The sequence below is a fragment of the Anolis carolinensis genome, chromosome 3 (genome assembly GCF_035594765.1).
Source record: "Anolis carolinensis isolate JA03-04 chromosome 3, rAnoCar3.1.pri, whole genome shotgun sequence".
Lineage (NCBI taxonomy): Eukaryota > Metazoa > Chordata > Lepidosauria > Squamata > Dactyloidae > Anolis > Anolis carolinensis.
The window spans coordinates 15,973,457-15,992,456 of NC_085843.1; the positions used below are offsets into that span (position 1 = coordinate 15,973,457).

General features: G+C 40.8%; 1 protein-coding gene across 1 annotated transcript in view; it reads left to right on the forward strand.

Moving 5' to 3' along the window:
* tyr (tyrosinase) overlaps window positions 1-19,000 on the forward strand; it is an 86,584-nt gene that overhangs the window by 13,604 nt on the left and 53,980 nt on the right. The window contains exon 2 of the mRNA XM_003219371.4: window positions 2,353-2,569. Within this exon, the coding sequence (XP_003219419.1) occupies window positions 2,353-2,569 (217 nt within the window). The remainder of the gene's footprint in view (window positions 1-2,352; window positions 2,570-19,000) is intronic.

Here is a 19,000-nt window from a genome sequence, read left to right on the forward strand (position 1 = left end):
GTTAACCCAATTCTGCCCACACTTTGGCTAAACGCCATTTAGCCACCCTTGCTTTTATCCCGGTTACTTCTGGGTTTTTAGCCATGTGTAGAAATGCCCTGTCTCTTTGTCTCAAGTTTCCCAGACTGATCTTATATTCATCATAGGATCTCACTTGTGACCAAGTGTAGAGTCTTAGCAGTGGGTCCACAAATGACATGGATCCACATGGTCTTTTGGGGGAAGGGGGAGTGCCACTGTCTTCTTCTAAGGCTGAGAAAATGTAACTTGTCCAAGGTCACTGAGTAGATCTCTATGGCCAAGCAAGGATTTGAACCCTGGTCTCCAGAGTTGCTGATCAAACCTCTACACCACACTGTTTCTTGGGGTAGGGAATTAACAGAAGAACTGTTGGGTTTGGAGTGTGATGAGAAAGTCACAGTTTCCAAGCTGATAAAGGAAATGCCCTTTCACTTTGTATGTACTGAAACGGCTGGATCAGTCACCATGGGGAAGCTAAAGCTAATCAGTCCATCAAATTCCAGCAGGGATTCAATATTCACACGGGGAGAAAATGTATCCATCCAGAGCCAAGCTGCGTAATGATGCACTTTGAAAAGGAATTAAGAATCCTCCTGCTTCTGAGCTAAAATCGCCTACCAGACATGGTTATGGAGAGATTTTAATGAAAGCAGATTATCTCACATCTGCCCATCCTGAGGTCCTTGTGTTTCTTTTAGGTCAATGATAAAGAAGATGTATTATTGAATTGTATTATCTGCAAATCAATATGGCACATATGCATTCTGTTATTTCATCTTCCCTCCTGTCTTCTGCTGAGGATTTTACACAAATCCTCAGCTGTTGACAAAACTGAACATCTTTGCCTATATGTATTTCCATGCTGAGAGAGATCACACACACTGGTGGTTCCTAAGGATTAATTGTTTCCTATATCAGAAACAGGCAATATGTGCCTCTGCAGCCCATGGCTGTCCTTTTGGAGTAAAGTGAATGGGCCACTTTGGGCAACAGATTCTTGGAAAAGCTAGCCATGGCCCTTTGGAATTTCCTTCTGTTTAAAGTCAGCTATTCCAGACAGCCATTCTGGGCATCCATGGGTTTCACAATCCACACCTTGAAAATATTGTAAAAATGTCCATTGTAGGCAATGGTCACCATCATACTGCACCATTTGAGCATCCACAAATTTATCTACAGGAGGTCCTGGAACCAAACCTCAGCAATACTAATGCTTCATGGTTTGGAAGTATCTTTTGCTCAGGAAGCAAAATGTATAAGTCCAACTGAGCTAGTGCTGCATATGGCTTTCAGACTAGTTTTAAATCCCCTCTGCAAAGGATCAGTTCAAATCCCTGGCAAGAATGATCTGACCCCCTACAGGCAGCCTGCTAGTTATCCATTGAACATTCACACGGGCACAACTACATCCCTCCAGAGTCTGCAATAATGTCCTTCTATGAACAGTCTGCTTGAGAAGAAAGAAAACAACCTGGCCAACGTCAGGGTTGGATAGAGACAATCTCCACTATGGAGTTTTTCATTTATTGTGTTACACAATTCCAGTTTTGAATGGTAGCATTCTGAAATTGAATGCACAACCAAATGCACAGACACACATAATCTCTAACATTTTATAGATTAAAAACTGAGAAATGTGTGACAAAACATCAACATCAGAGTAAGATCAAGATGGCAAAAGTTGTAAAAGGAAGGACACACAAGGCGTAGTAGTTTACTTTGGCCTCAGAAGGAGTGCAACTAAAATGATCAATGATCTGGAGACCATGCCCTATGAGGAGTGTCTTAAAGAGCTGGGTATGTTTGCCTTGCAGAAGAGGAGGTTGAGAGGAGACATGATAGACATTTTTAAATATGTGAAAGGATGTCATATGGAATAGGGAGCAGAATTGTTTTCTACTGCTCTGGAAACTAGGACTCAGAACAATGGGTTCAAATTGCAGGAAAAGAGATTCCATCTGAACATTAAGAAGAACTTCTTGACCGTGAGAGCAGTTCAACACTGGAAAACTGCCTCAGAGTGTGGTGGAAACTCCTTCCTTAGAAGCTTTTAAACAGAGGCTGGATGGCCATCTGCCAGGGGTACTTTGTGCTTTTCCTGCATGGCAGAGGGTTGGACTGCATGGCCCATGTGGTCTCTTCCAACAGTATGATGCTATGATTCTAAGGCATCCAACCTTGCAACTCTAAGCAAAGCACAAGTGATTTGGTATGATTTTTAGTAGATTGGCTCCATTTAGAGTAAACTGAAATTCCCATGAAGTAAGGAGAAATTAAGACTGAAATTTTCTCCGTTGTCTTACATCTCAATCCACTATGTATAATCTGCAGGTAATTTGCAGCCGGTCAGAAGAGTACAACAGTCGTCAAGAACTTTGCAATGGCACAAATGAAGGGCCTATTCTTCGAAACCCCGGCAACCATGATAAAGGGAGGACACCTCGGCTTCCATCTTCGGCAGATGTTGAATTCTGCTTAAGTTTGACACAGTATGAAGCGGGAACCATGGACAAAATGGCTAACTTCAGCTTCAGGAATACTTTGGAAGGTAATCCCTTTTGCCTTTACTTTCCAATATGGCATTTGCATATTAATTCACATATTCCTCCCACAGAGAAAGACCTCAAATCCTGAATCCAGACATGTCCTTTAGTTTCTTGGAGGACTTTTTTCAGTGTAGTGCAGGATTCTTGATTGAGAACAGCAATATGATTCTGCAAATGGAAGGTACAGGGTGCTAATTTCAGCACAGAACAAACTCAGACACGTGTGGTGTGCAGATGAACATAGTCTAACTAAATAGACCACATTATAAACAAGCTTTTGGCCATATCTGCTATCATTTCACAGACAAAAACCAGAACAAATGTGGCTGAGATACATTGGAGTCAAAAGATTGGTCAGGTAACCAGAGAGCAAAGGTTGGTAATGAGCAAGAACTATCAGGACTGTTCTAGATGAATTGTGCTCAGAGTGATATCATGGTGGATTCTCAGAATTTACGTACATTTCTTTGGGGTTAGGTGCAGGATATAAATTGAGCAAATAAATAAACAAATACCATATGCATAGTGTAATGGAATACTAGCTAAGCAGGTATATGGTACTGATTAACATTGTAGTTTTCTTCTGAAGTCTCTCAATTCTAGAGATAGAAACAATGTTTAAAAAATGGAAAATTGTCAAGTGGAAAATGGAAAAATTGGAGGAAATATGTTTCTTGGGTGTTGGAAAACCCTGAGAAAAAGAATGCTAAATGAGTGTGGATTTTCCCCGTTAAAGAACTTTTCTACATAAAATAGGCTCTTTTATAGACAAAGAAGTTTTTTTCTGTGCAGAAACGAGTGGTTCCTCCAGAAAGAATACATTTTGCTATAAGCTGTTATATTTGTTGCTGTAGATGAAAAACATTTTAACTTTTCACATAGAGTGATTCTTTAAAACAAACTGTAAAGAAGTGTGAATTTTTTAGTTTACAGATGTCATGTTTAATTGTGTTTTAAAAGTCATGTTTAACTATGTTTTAGAAAGGGTTAATATTTCAGTTACTCTGCTCTCATGAGTGGTTGCCATGGAGAAGGGGGCGGAGCCAACTGGGTTAGCTGAAGAGAGAGCAGAATTTGGAGGGAAACTCAGTCAGTCAGTCAGTCAGTCTGTGGTCAGTAAACCACAGGGAAGGTTAGTTTTTAGAGTATGTGCCTGAGAAGGTGCCTTTAAGACTGATTCTCAGTTGAGAGGATCAGGGTGGCTCAAAAGTTGAAATTTGAGTCAATTCTAAAATAAGTTTGGTGATTTATTTTTGGTAGTCTGGGCTCTGTTGAAACTCAGGGAAGTCTGATCCTAAGTTAGGGGATCAGGGATAAAATAAGTTTGGTGACTTATTTTAAGGTAGTCTGTAATTGGAGGAATTGCAGTTAGGACTGATTCTCAGTTGGAGAATCAGGGTGGCTCAAAGGTTGGATTTGAGTCAGTTTAAAATAAGTTTGGTGGCTTATTTTAAGGTAGTCTGTTTCCAGATAAGGAACAAATAGTCTGTGTTTGTAATTCACAGGGTGAAAGCAGTATAGAAAGAAGTGGAGAAAGAAGTGACTTTTTAGGAAGTTTGAATCACCTCATTCTGTTATTGCAATTGTTAAGGAAAGTGCCTCTAAGTGAGAATTGTAACTATTAAGCTTGTGCCTCAATAAACGTGCTATTGTTCTTTTCCTTCAAACATCTCAGTCTATGTCATGTGCAGATCTGACTCTGATTTCTGAAATCACGACATGGCTTTTGGAGCAACCTGTCGACTTCTACAAGTGAGATGTTTACAGTTGCTTAAAAAAATAGAAATGTGTGTCCCTAGGTGGCAACTATGTAGAGAAGGAATAATAACTGTGCCAAATTTCATTGCTCTCACCCCACAGAAAGTGGGTCAGGAAAATCTTTAATGAATGCCCCTCGTATCTTAGTTATAAATTGGACAAAGAAGCTTGCTTAACAGAAATATAGTAATCTGATTTCATGGGTATAATTGCTGAAATAGCTCAAATTTCATGCTATCATGCATGACTTCCTGTATGAAAAGAAACATACTGTACATCCTTAATACTGTACCTCCTAAAGAGGCAACAGATCCTGAGAGAGGGAGAGTTTGAGAGAGAGAGAGTTCTCAGCTAAAAACCCAAGAGAGTATTTGCATTTTAATGTGAACTTGCCTAATTTGCCATTTTGAACCCAATGCACAGACTATGCATGCTGAAGATCCAGTAATCCAGTAATTCCATAGCATTGAGCCAGTTCATAGTACCTTAGGGATTGTGTAGAAACAGTGAAGATCTCCCAACTCTCAAACAGGGAGGTAGTATACTTAAGAAGGAAAAATTGAATGCACTGATATAGGATGGGTGACATCTGGCTTGAATAATAGAATCATAGAATAATAGAGTTTGAAGAGACCTCATGGGCCATCCAGTCCAATCCCTTGCCAAGAAGCAGAAAATCGCATTCAAAGCACCCCCGACAGATGGCCATCCAGCCTCTGCTTAAAAGCCTCCAAAGAAGAAGCCTCCACCACAGTCTGGGGGAGAGAGTTCCACTGCTGAACAGCTCTCACAGTGAGGAAGTTCTTCCTAATGTTCAGGTGGAATCTCCTTTCCTGTAGTTTGAAGCCATTGTTCCACGTCCTAGTCTTCAGGGCAGCAGAAAACAATCTTGCTCCCTCCTCCATATGACTTCCCCTCACATTTTGATATATGGCTACCATGTCTCCTCTCAACCTTCTCTTCTGCAGGCTAAACATGCCCAGCTCTGTAAGCCACTCCTCATAGGACTTGTTCTCCAGACCCTTGATCATTTTAGTTGCCATCCTCTTGACACATTCCAGCTTGTCAACATCTCCCTTCAACTGTGGTGCCCAGATGTGTTCCAGATGTGGTCTGACCAAGGCAGAATAGAGGGGAAGCATAACTTCCCTGGATCTAGACTCTATACTCCTATTGATGCAGGCCAAAATCCCATTGGCTTTTTTAGCTGCCACATCACATTGTTGGCCCATGTTTAACTTGTTGTCCACAAGGACTCCAAGGTCTTTTTTACACAAACTGCTGTCAAGCCAGGCGACCCCCATTTTGCATCTTTGCATTCCATTTTTTCTGCTGAAGTGAAGTATCTTGCATTTGTCCCTGTTGAACTTTATTTTGTTAGTTTTGGCCATCTCCCTAGTCTGTTAAGATCGTTTTGAATTCTGCTCCTGTCTTCTGGAATATTGGCTATCCCTCCCAGTTTGGTGTCATCTGCAAACTTGATGATCCTGCCTTCTAACCCTTCATCTAAATCGTTAATAAAGATGTTGAACAGAACTGGGCCCAGGACAGAACCCTGTGGCACTCCACTTGTCACTTCTTTCCAGGATGAAGAAGAAGCATTATTGAGCACCCTTTGGGTTCGTTTGCTTAGCCAATTACAGATCCACCTAACTGTAGTTTTGTCTAGCCCACATTTTACTAGTTCGTTTGACAGAAGGTCATGGGGGACCTTGTCGAAGGCCTTACTGAAATCCACGGTGTTCCCTGTATCGATCCAGCTTGTAAAGCTATCGAAAAAAGAGATCAGATTAGTCCGGCATGACTTGTTTTTGACAGCAGTACATTCCAAAGAGATCTAGGAAGTAGACTTCAAACTGAACATGAAGCAATGAACAATGTGATGCAGCAGCTAAAAAAGTGAACACAATTCTAGACTGCATCAATAAGAGCATAGTGATTATATCAAATGATCCAGTAATAGTTCCCCTCATCTAAAATACAGTGTTCAATTCTGGACCACAATTCAAGGAGGATAATGATAAATTGGAATGAAGAACAACTTAGGGAACTGGGTATGTTTAGCTTGGAGAAGAGAAGATTGAGAGGAGATATGTTAGCCATGTTTAAATATCTGGAAGGAGGTAATGCTGAGGAAGGAAGCAGGCTTGTTTTCTACTGCTATAGAGGGTAAGACATGAAGCAATTGATTCAAACTACAGGGAAATCAATTCCACTTAAACGTTCAGAAGAACTGATAAGAGCTGTTTGACAGTGGAGTAGATTGCATGGAAGTGAGGTGGAGTCTCTGGAGGTTTTAAACAGAGGCTGGATGACCATCTGTCAAGAGTGCTTTGATTGTGTATTCCTGCAAGGCAAAATGGGGTTGGACTGATGGCCTTTATGGTCTCTTCTAACTCTATGATTCCATGGTTATCAGACGTCCCTACCTCCCTTGCACAAGCAATCTCCAGTGTGAGTGGAATTTGAGATAGGGATCCTCTTTCTGCCTGTCACACCAAAGATCTGTCATGGAAGGGGCTGGCAGTCTCTTCACATTCAAACTGAAGAATGGACGCTTGTTGATACCAGAGGCTGCTTACTAGTAAATGGGGCTGTGAAGTTGCTGGCCAAAATCCACAATGTAGCACTGCAATTATGGTGCTACACAGAGCATAATGTGTTATATGGTGCCACCTTGAAACCAAAGTGGGGTCTTCTATCACTCAAACTCTTGTCAAAGTGATGTGAAGGACTTACCAGCAGCTGAATCTACCAAGAAAACTGCTGCTACTCTTTATTAAATCATAAAACCTTTTTTCATTTCAAAGTGGAAGCCTTAGAAAGTTTTCATTAACTGAAGTCTACCATTAACATTCTTTCAGTCTTCATTTAGATCCCATAATTTTATGTTTTAATTTTTTTTTACAAAAGCTAGAGTTGGTAATAAATCTAAAATTTCTGAGGCTGTCGCAGTAGGCTATACAACTTTAGGATTTATGTTTACTGCTTGTCTCCCTGTGAAATTTCAGGTTTTTATTCTAGGTATAAAATCATGCCATCTTGCATCTACCTTCATAGATTATGCGGCTGACAGTTTTGGCTTTCTTTCAGACTTTTCCAAATATATTTAATTCAGTTGCCAATTTCAAGGGCACCTCTAGCCATTTACAGTGTTAGGAAAGGGGAAAATAGGAGGTACAAGAGGAAAGCATGCATCCTGTGGCCAAGATTTAGGATTGGACTGAAACTTAAGTCATACATAAAGCAAAACCATAAACAGTAACATGACTCAAGTTATTTATAGCTAATTTAAGTCACACTCATTTCAGTATGTTTACCTTAAGTATGACAATCTCAATTTAACCTAAGATTCAAAGAGAACACATACCGTAATCAAAAATGAAAAAGATAGCCAATGCCATATTATATGCTCTGCTTAGTTACACATATGTAAGTAAACAGATGATTCAGACTGAGGTCCTGAAGCCGGACAACTCACTAGGCAGTGTGGCCAATCTGTGGGGCAGTGGGGGAAACTGTTGCCCATGCCCCGCAGCACCTGCTGCACCACTTTCCCCATCACATGGGGTAAAACATTGCTGCCTAGCTTCCCCCCGTTTTATCTAATGATAACAAGGGAAGCATCCCATGTTCTCTGGGCAGCAACCTTCTAGCCTTGCCAGAAGTAGCCTTGCATTGTATGATCAGCTCTGTCAGGCTCCGTTGAGGAAGCATCCTGGAAGTATCCTAGGACACTTCCCAAAGATAATGTGATGAGGTCCTAAAACTGTTTCCATTGGCTGTTAAATGCAGGAGTAGTTTGGAGAAGAAATACTCCAGATTGGACCCAAAGGCATCCACATGCACCTTCCCAAAATCACCTCAGTGGTGGGTCAGAGACTAGTTATGTCAAAACTACATAAACAATACAAGACTTCACCACTTGTGTCCCCTGGCACATCTACACTGGCCAAGTAATGCAGGATGAAAGCAGAAGTCAAGCTTATGTGCTACTGGTCACATGTAAAGAGCAGGAACACGGTTGAGATCTGAGTGGTGCTTAAGAGAGTTTGGCTCCAACCCAGTTCCAAGATTTGCAGTATCTGTAGCTTCACTGCCCTTTATCGGTTTCAACATGCGATGTGGTTTACAGCTATTCATGCTGATGCATATTATTTGCCTATTTCAGAGTATCCCCCTTATCTTAGTTTAAGGCCTTCGATTTGAACATTGCATTTTCAAGATGCCTTCAAACCATGTTAAGTGGTCAGTGTAGATATGCCCTACGTCACTGGTTCCAGACAGTTGCAGAGCCCCATGTGAGCTTCTGGCTGTTGCGGGTGACAGTGCTTACATCAACAGAGATGCCCACATAACCAGGAAAAAGGAGGAAGTCAATCCTCCTATCTTCTTCTGGATCATGACTAATGTCAGCCCGCGAGAAGCAGGAACTCACACAAAGTTCTGCAGCTATCTCACAATGGCAATGGCAATGGCAATGGCAATGGCAGAAAAATGGACACAATCCATCACCCTTTCCTTGTGCCTATGAGTTCAGAGAACAGGGTTTGGCAGAGGTGCTCCATGTGGACAGTGGATCAATCCAAAATGGATTGGTTCTTCTGCCCAGTCTGCTCTGAATCTGCAGGGTTGCTCCAGAGCTTCAGGCAAACTCTGGAGCATTCATAACTTTTCCTAATGCAGGGCTAAATCAGATTAACTAACATTAATTTCATGATAATTATTGGAAGCAGAGAAACATTGTTCTTGCCCACAAAACTGAAATTTATGAAGATTAACATCCCCACTCCACACAGGTCAGATTAAAATAGTATTGATTCATATCCTTCCCTTTTTTCAGTTTGAAAACTAAGGCACCCTACAAAAATAAAAAAACAAAACAGCTAAAACAAATTATTATATAAAATTCAAAATGTAAAGGTAAAATTAAAATCATTTTAAACCAGTTAAAAACATGACCACTGCAAAGTAAATAAATAGGTAATATGGCTCATTATGAAAGGCCCTCTTCCCCAAGCAACTAAATAGAAAAGGCTACAGCTGTCTGCAGAAAGATAGGAACAAGGTCTAACTTTTCTAGGAAGAGACTTCCAGAGCCCAGGAGTAGCCACTGAAAAGGTCCACTTCCATGTTATTTGTGGGAGAGAGAAAAGGTCTCTTCCAGAGATCTTCTAGAGATCTCAAAACAGTGCCAGGTTCATATCTGCCATATCTTCCAACATTTCATGGACTACATGTGAGGTCAAGCAACATCAGTGAGTAGTCAAGAGGACAAATATTATTTTTATGGCAGAATGCACAAACTAGGAGAGCCTCCAGAAGTTTGCTTTGAACCCACCCACAACTATGCTATTCTGTTGGAAAATTGCAATAACTACCATAGGGTGCATCTACATTATAGAAATAATGCAGTTTGACACCCTCTACCATTTCCCAATGCTATGAAATAATGGAAATTGTAGTTTTACGAAGTCTTTGGCCTTCTGTGACAAAACATGCTGGTGCCTCACCAAATATAAAAATCCCAGAATTCCATAGCATTGATCTATGGCAATAGTGTGCCAACATGATTTTAATGTTCTTCCTTTTTGGAAATCATTTTCCTGTGATTTATTTTTCCAAAAATCACATTCCCAAGATGCATCCCAATGTTAAATATTACCAGTTGCAAGAAAGAAACCATAGACAAATCCAACAGACAGAAGTGACTTCATCATGATGAAAATAAGCACACACATCATCTGGCTATGCCCCCACTTAAATAATAGGGTTAATACCCCCAATGTGTGCCAAGGATAATGGAAAACAGATGTGACCCAGTGCCTTACAGTTAGGGATTTGTACCACAGCAAACAATAATTGTATTTAAACCTCTGTTTTAGCAGCGAAAAAGGACACATTTCCGTGCCAGCTTTCCATTACCCTTAAGTTTCAGTTGTCTGATCCTCTTAAGAGGTTTATCATCACAGGACTGAGACCCAACTTCAACAATAGCACAAACAGAAAGGTGAATGCACTTCCATGATTTATTTCCTGTGTTGCAAATTGAAAGGAAACTGCTAGTATGTTTTATATTCCACAAGTGAGAGGTCTACCAAATGTGAGACATATTTATAGTTACAAAATACTGCTATGCCTCACTATCTGTTGCCCCCCCCCCCAAAAAAAATATTTTATTTCTTTTCCTTGGTCCCTAATGTTCTCCCTATCTCATTGGATTTACCTTTCTTTTCAATGCAATTTGACATCCTTATTTATTTATTTATTTATTTTGTGTCAAAAGCATTGCATAATAATTAAGTTTAAAAGTGATAAAATAAAGGAATCACAAACAGCTAAATAGTTTTAGACCAAAAGTGGGCAATGGCAATCACATTGTCCATAGCTTTAAAGAACCCCTCCTCAGTGCATGAGGCAGGGCATTGTGGGCAAGTGTACATAGGAGGAGTTGTATTGGACCTCCTTATATTGAACCTGCTTTCTTCCACCTTCTCCTGCAGTCTAAAATACATTTACACCAGACATGGACTGTATCAATTCTACTGGGCTGTCACCTTCTTAGTGTCAGCACCTTTGCCCCCAGCTGGCCAGGGAGCTCTGAGTGCCTGGTTGCCACAGTTTGTTTGTTTGTTTACAGTATTTATATTCTGCCCTTCTCACCCCGAAGGGGACTCAGGGCAGATCACATTACACATATAAGGCAAACATTCAATGCCTTAACATAGAACAAAGACAGAGACAAATGCAGGCTCCGAGCTGTCCTCGAACTCATGACCTCTTGGTCAGAGTGATTTGTTGCAGCCGGCTGCAGCTGGCTGATCACCAGCCTGCACCACAGCCCAGGCCTTGTTGTCTCTGTTGATGTCATAATGGGGTGCCAGTGCAATTAGTGAAGCAGGGAGAATGACCGGAATACATTACAGACAGAGATCTATGATTGGCTAGAATTCGAAGCAACAGTGATGCCTGCACAATCTATTTCCATTTTCTACATTGGTGATGTCTATGAGGACAGCAGATAGGCAAAATCGGACCCCATCCAGTAGCCTTGTGCATTTGTATAGAATCACTATCTGTTAGTTTGTTTCATTCATAAGGCCCTGTTTTCTTTTTCAAGCGCCTCTCCCAAAAACAGGTGCCTTTCCAAATGAGCTTTTTTTTTGTTCCGGGTCTGAAAGAACAAAACTATTTGGACCATTTCTAGGCTCCCCTTCCCCTCAGTTTTAGGACCAGAGGAACGAAAATCACCACCCTTGAACAGCACATCTACCACTCTTAGCCCACCAAGTTTTATAATATTTGGGTCATCCCTGACTTTTAGGGATTTTTAAATTTCTATAAATAAAGGTCCCAGGTTCAAACCCTGGGAGCGGCGTGAGCAGCTGCTGTTAGCTCCAGCTTCTGCCAACCTAGCAGTTCGAAAACATGCCAATGTGAGTAGATCAATAGGTACCACTCCAGCGGGAAGGTAACGGCGCTCCATACAGTCATGCCGGCCACATGACCTTGGAGGTGTCTACGGACAACGCCAGCTCTTCGGCTTAGAAATGGAGATGAGCACCAACCCCCAGAGTCGGACACGACTGGACTTAACATCAGGGGAAACCTTTACCTTTACCTTTATAAATAAAATCTCCTTAAAACATTCCCTTTTTCCCACTACTGGTCCCGCCCTCTAACTTCTCCAGGAGCTGCAGCGGGAGGGAGGGCACCATTTCTTCCTTCCAAATGTCAAAGATGCTTCCACACACCACACAAACAGCCCACCTCTACTATTTCACTTCTTTAACTGGGGGGAAATTCCCTTCCCCTTCCCATCATTTTTGGCAATGGCATGGTTTGTCCTTATATCCTTCATTATGACCTGGACTAAAAGCATCAGAGTTACTTAAGATGCCACTTCTGAAATGTTTTACCCTCCATCTGCAGAAGAGAACTGAGTTTAAAGACTGGGCTTAAGATACCAGTATTTCTGTGATGCTCTCCCCAGTAAAGAAATAGCACATGGCAATGGTCAGTGGGCCATGAAAATAAGGCGAGTAGACTGTAACCGTTTACTCTTTCTTCAATTGTCAGGCGTATTTTCATACTGTAGGGGCGTTACTGTTTCATGCACAATGAATGAAACAAAAGGAGTGAAACCACAAAAGAAACAAAAACCACACACATAACTACCATGCAGCCATCTACACTCTGAGCATTCCCTGATTTTGGCTAATAAGAGGTAAAACCACATTACATGGTCTTGTCTCGCTTTGGGGTTGAGAAGGGCCTTTGTCATGTGGACACTACAGAACCAGTTTCCACGTGCCCAGCTTTATAGTGCCATGTAAATATACTTTAGGATTCATTAGGTACTTCAGTGTGGTTCTAGGGTCATCATCTGTTGAAAATTGACAATAGACTTGCACCGGAGGACCTGGAGATTATTAGAGAAAAACATTATTAATCAAATCTGCCAATGATCGTATTTGCAAAAGTTAAACCTGCACATGTGGAAGACTGTAAAACACGTATTTTGACTCCAGAAAACAATAAATATCTTCTGACTTTGCAACTGCAGTGGTTGATAAGGTGCTATCAGAAGAAAGAGGATCACAGACATCTGGGAATGCTATTATGGAAAGCTGCATTTTGAAGCATTCTAACAAAGCAGCCAACTGCTTTCTAACTGCATTGACAAAAGATCTTGATGTTCTTCTAAATATTGCCAGCAGGGGCTCCCATAATGCCCTATTAAGACTGCTGCACATCTCTCTGCAAAGTTGCATTCAGCAACCAATAATGGAACTCCTTTTCCATAGACGTAAATAAGATCAAGATATTTCAGTATATTCATATATTTCAGCCTGTACACCAATTGCTATTTTTAATGTGGCACCATGTTCTTTGTCATTGTCCAAGTGCTATATATTGTGCATTTCCCATAGGGGGCATGAGTTCTCATTGTAGGTTGTTTTAATGTGGGAAAAATCAGTATTGAATTGCTTAGGGTGCACTACTGTGTCATTCTAAATGTTGTTGGTCTGCAATTCCCATGACTTTAGTTTTGTCAATTTGGGTTGTGAGTTGTAGGCCAAAAACGGAAGGGGCTCGGTTGCCCATCCCTGGACAGAATGCACAAAGGCATTAATCATGACCAAGATTTGTACTATAGAAAAATGATATATAGTGAGCCCTTGGTATCTGCTGACATTTCGTTTCAAGTCCCAAAAATCTGTGAATGCTCAAGTTCCATTATATACAGTGGCATAATAAAATTATGCCCCATATCTAAAGTGGCAAAATCATGCTTTGCTTTTAGGAATATATATTTTTTTCAAGCTGTGGGTTGTTGAGTCTGTGGATACAATATCAATGGATATGGAGGACTGACTGTATGTCAGTGGTAGAAACAATTTCTTTAAGTTGATGCAAGACGGGTTGTTTACCAAACAGTGCTGCATCCAAATTATTTATTTATTTATTTAACTGCATTTTCCCCCACTCTGTTCACCCCGAAGGAGACTCAGAGCAGCTTACAGTTTGGCCACTTGTTTGGCCACTTGTTTGGCCATATTGTGAATACATAGTGTCTAAAATATATCATATTAAAACAACAATAAATAAACATATAAAATACAATAAAACTATTAAAAACTTAAATATATTATTAATAATAATTCCAAAGCCGAGAAGGAATGGAGGCGAGGCAGCAACCCTTCATTTTATTTATTTATTTATCATTTATTTCCATCATTTCTATCCCGCCCTTCTCACCTGAAGGGACTCAGGGCGGTTCACAGTCTGGCAGAATTCAATGCCAATATACAATACAAGAAGATAAAACATAAGCAATTAAAACAATTAGATAATTTAACAAAGTACAATAAATAGATTTAAAACAATATAAAATACTCGAGCCATTTGTCCACAAGACCTTGTGCATGAACCTTAATCCGGACCGAGTCGAAGCCAACAGAATTCACTCATCAAACGCTTGCTCACAAAGCCAAGTCTTTACTTTTCTTTTTCCTCCCTGCTCTGGCCAACTCCCCAATGAGGCCTGCCTTTGAACTCCTAGTATTCTTCTGGAGACAGGTGTATTCGTTGGCAATGGTTTCGAGGGTGTTGTGGGTGTCATCCAGATCGGCCTCACCATGTGGCTCTCCTTCTCCTCAAACTCGCAGATGCGCAGTCATAGTCCGCGTTCTTCGACTCCAGAACACACATTGTTGATATACATGGCCAGGTGGTCTTTCAGCTCCTGCAGCTCCTCCTTCTCCTGCAAAAAAGGGACATTGATGAGGCCATCGGAGAGGATTTGTGAGAGTTTATGATCCTTCCTGAAAGATCCTATTCAGAATAAACAGGAAACCATTATTTCTGAATACACCCTGTCTCCTCTTGAAATCTTTCATCATCATCCTTGTGGATGATGCAAATTATAATTTCCAAATACATGTATACCACAGGCAACAATGTAAATACTGTATATACTTGAGTATAAGCCTAGTTTTTCAGCCCTTTTTTTCAAGACTGAAAAAGCCCCCCTCTGCTTATACTCGAGTGAGGGTCCTGGTTGGCTTATATTTGGGTCAGCTTATACTCGAGAATATATGGTACATTTATTATTTTTCTCTATTATTGTTACTACTATTGCATTTATTTTACTCTATTATTATTATTATTATTATTATTATTATTATTAATACATTTAGTATTTTACTCTGATATTATTGCATTATTTTACTCTATTATTACTTGTATTATTTTCCTGTATTTATTATTATTATTACATGTATTATTTTTACTCTATTATTAAAAGGATACATAAGCACATTTACATTGAAGAAGATGAAAATAATGATTTGATCAGAGTTGGACAAATCTTATCTTAAATTTGAGCTTTATGTAAATATTCAAAAACATTTATCCTACTGATGCCTCAATTAATGTAATTTTATTGGTATCTATTTTTATTTCTGAAATTTACCACCCTCGGCTTATACTGGAGTCAATGTTTTCCCAGTTTTTTTGTGGTAAAATTAGGTGCTTCGGCTTATATTCGGGTCGGCTTATACTTGAGTATATATGGTATGTTTCCTTGTGCTGTATGCAAAATTTAAGAGGAAGATAATGGCACACCACTTGTGAGTATCCCTTGCCTGAGAAAACCCTGTGAAATTCATGGGATCACCATATGGGAAGAGCAAACTTGACACATATACTGTCAAGGACAGAACGCCACAAGGTTCAAGATAACAGAGTTTATTGGATTACAGAACTCAAAAATGCCCGTAAAATACAAGGGCCAGGCAGTATTAGCCTTTAGGAGCAAAAAGGGACAAGGAAAAACGTTCAAAAGATAAACCGGATTAAACCGGAGTTTAATCCGGGTAAAAACAAACTGCTTGCTTCAGCCTGGGGATAAACAAAACAAAAGCCGAGGAACAAAAGATACAAAAGAATGCAACTAATTGGCAGCAGATTCCTCTCTGCTGCCAACACTGTGCTTAGAGTAACTTGCGTCGCTCCCACACACACAGCAGACAGGATTTCCAACACGAACAGATCAGCCAAGGATTGTAGCAGTAGAGTAGACCCAGTTCCTTTCCGTAGATCAAAGCCAGAAGCAGACGTTTGTAGTTTCCAAGTCCAAGAAGGGGGAAGACAAGCCGTGGTCAGTTCAGTCCGAGTTTTCAAAGCAGGAGATGGCATCCGTCAAGAAGACGACGGAAGGTCAAGCTAATAAGAGTAAGCACAGGTTTGCACAAACAAATGCCCACACAATTCCTCCCGCCGTCTGACCCTGAATTCCAAAACAACTTACGTATCAGCACACGAAAACACACCAGTCTTCAGGAAAGCGTCCCACACAGATCCCAAGCGTTCGTCCAGATTACCTTGCCCAACGCAATTTGCAATTGCTCCCAAGCCCCATTTTATGCCAGTTACAAATCCTCATCACTGTCAGCTGTCCTCCTTAACCCGGGCGTTTCCTCATCACTTTCCTCATCAGAGCTGGAACACCTCTGACTACGCCCCACAGCATCTCCAGCTGTGGATCCCGTCCCATCCCTCCAGCTAGACCATGGGTCTAATCCTGAAGGTCCCCATTCATCTTCTATCCCATCATGGCCAGTGGCACCCAATTCCTCCCTCACCCGAGTCCAATCCATCTCATCCTCCTCCGAGCTAACCAGCCCCTCCTCCATTCTCTCCGTAAACCCCTCAAAAGACTCTTCGTCAGATGGTGCTGCAAAAATGTCTCGCAGTCTTTTTCTTTCTCGCTCCTCGAGAGTATCTGACTCTCGAGGAGTCTTACGCCCACATCTGTCAGTAACAGAGCCATGAGGCTCAATCATAACATATACAGACACACAATTAAATTAGATTTTGTTTTAACTTTTTAGTTATTAATTAAACCCATTAGTTATACTTGAATAAGGGCTTTTAACATATCAGTTAACACATTAACTACCTTGCCTAGCTCTATCAGCATCCCCAGAAACAATGGCAGATCCAGGTCAGAGTTGCTAGAATGAAAACTGGAGAGGGGCCCTTTCCCTTTAATGCAGACCCTTCCAAATGTATGCTGCAACATGTTAGTGTGTCAGCTGCAGCATGTAAATGTGTCATGAGAACATATGTTAGTCAGTAACTGCAAACCATTGGGGTTATATGTTGAGCAACAAACCAAACACCTTCTTCAGTAGAAGTACTCCCCTTCCGATTAAGTAGCAGACAAGCACAACTTGAATCTTTAGTAGGAAACTTTATACAGCAGTATTTTACATACAGTAGAGTCTCACTTATCCAACATAAATGGGCTGGCAGAATATTGGATAAGTGAATATGTTGGATAATAAGGAGGCATTAAGGAAAAGCCTATTAAACATCAAATTAGGTTATGATTTTACAAATGAAGCACCAAAACATCATGTTAGACACCAAATTTGGCAGAAAAAGTAGTTCTATACGCAGTAATGCTATGTAGTAATTACTGTATTTATGAATTTAGCACCAAAATATCACGATATATTGAAAACATTGACTCCAAAAATGCGTTGGATAATCCAGAATGTTGGATAAGTGAGATTCTACTGTATATCTAGCAGATGTTCTTCACTCTTCTCTAGCCCTTCTTTCCAACACTCCCAGTCACATCATACCTTCTTGATAGTATTCGTTTCCCTGGTTTTCTTCATTAATCCTTCAGACTTTGAATCTCCATCTCCAACAACCCAACACTCTGACAACAACAACTCTAACAGAGAAGCTTGTGCTTTTTTATTATACTTTCAGCTACCCCACCCTGGCTGTAAATTACTCAATGCTAGCCAGGTGATTAATGCTTGCTGCTGGGGAGGTCCTGATCCTTATAACTACTTATTGTGACTTTAGAAATGATGGAATGTTAAAAAACTCTGACAATCCTCACTAGTTAATTTCATTCATTTGATTTACCTTGATGAACTTGAGCATCTTCAGGTTTGTTGTGTCCCCATACATGAAAAAGATCTTGGCGTCCTCGTGGGCAACAAGTTAAACATGAGCCAACAATGTGATGCAGCAGCAAAAAAGCCAATGGGATTTTTGCCTGCATAAATGGGAGTATAGTGTCTACTTCTAGGAAAGTCATGCTACCCCTCTATTCTGCCTTGGTCAGACCACACCTAGAATACTGTGTCCAATTCTGGGTATCACAAATGGAGATGTTGACAAGCTGGAATGTGTCCAGAGGAGGCTGACTAAACAGGAGGCTGATCAAGGGTCTGGAGAACAAGCCCTATGAGGAGCAGCTAAAAGAGCTGGACATATTTACCTTGCAGAAGAAAAGGCTGAGAGGAGACCTAATGGCCATGTATAAATATGTGAGGGGAAGTCATAGGGAGGAAGTAGCAAGCTTGCTTTCTGTTGCCCTGAAGACTAGAACACAGAACAATGGCTTCAGACTACAGCAGTGGTTCTCAGCCTAGGGTCTCCAGATGTTTTGACTTACAAGTCCCAGAAATCCCAGCCAGTTTACCAGCTGTTAGGATTTCTGGGAGTTGAAGGTCAAAAACATCTGGGGACCCAAGATTGAGAACCATTGAACTATAGGAAAAAAGATTTCAACTAAACATTAGGAAGAACTTCCTAACTGTGAGAGCTGTTCAGCAGTGGAACTCTCTGCCCCAGAGTGTGGTGGAGGCTCCGTCTTTGGAGGCTTTTACGCAAAGGCTGGATGTTCATCTGTTGGGGGCACTCTGAATACAATTTTCCTGGCAGGGAGTTGGACTGGATGGCCCATGAGGTCTTTTCCAACTCTATTATTCTAGGATTATATTTTATGATTCTATTTTGTTATTATAATTTATTCATGTGCTCTTATACAGGGCTGGTTTGCTAGTTAAACTGAATTACTGTGGACGCATCCAGACAGCCCCTTCAATGTGGGACTTCCCACAATAAAAAGGGGATTGTCTAGATGATGTCAGTGAAAAACACAAATTAACTCACCACAAACCAGAAAAACCATGGTTTGTGGTGAATTAATTTGATAGTGGGTTTATTCCACGCCTTCTTAGAAGGCATGGGATAAACCCACTACTTCCACTGTCTGGACTGCAGTCCAGACAGCAATCCCATGATTTTCAGGGCTAAATTTGCCCGGAAAACCATGAAGACAACAAACTCCTCCCCAAAAG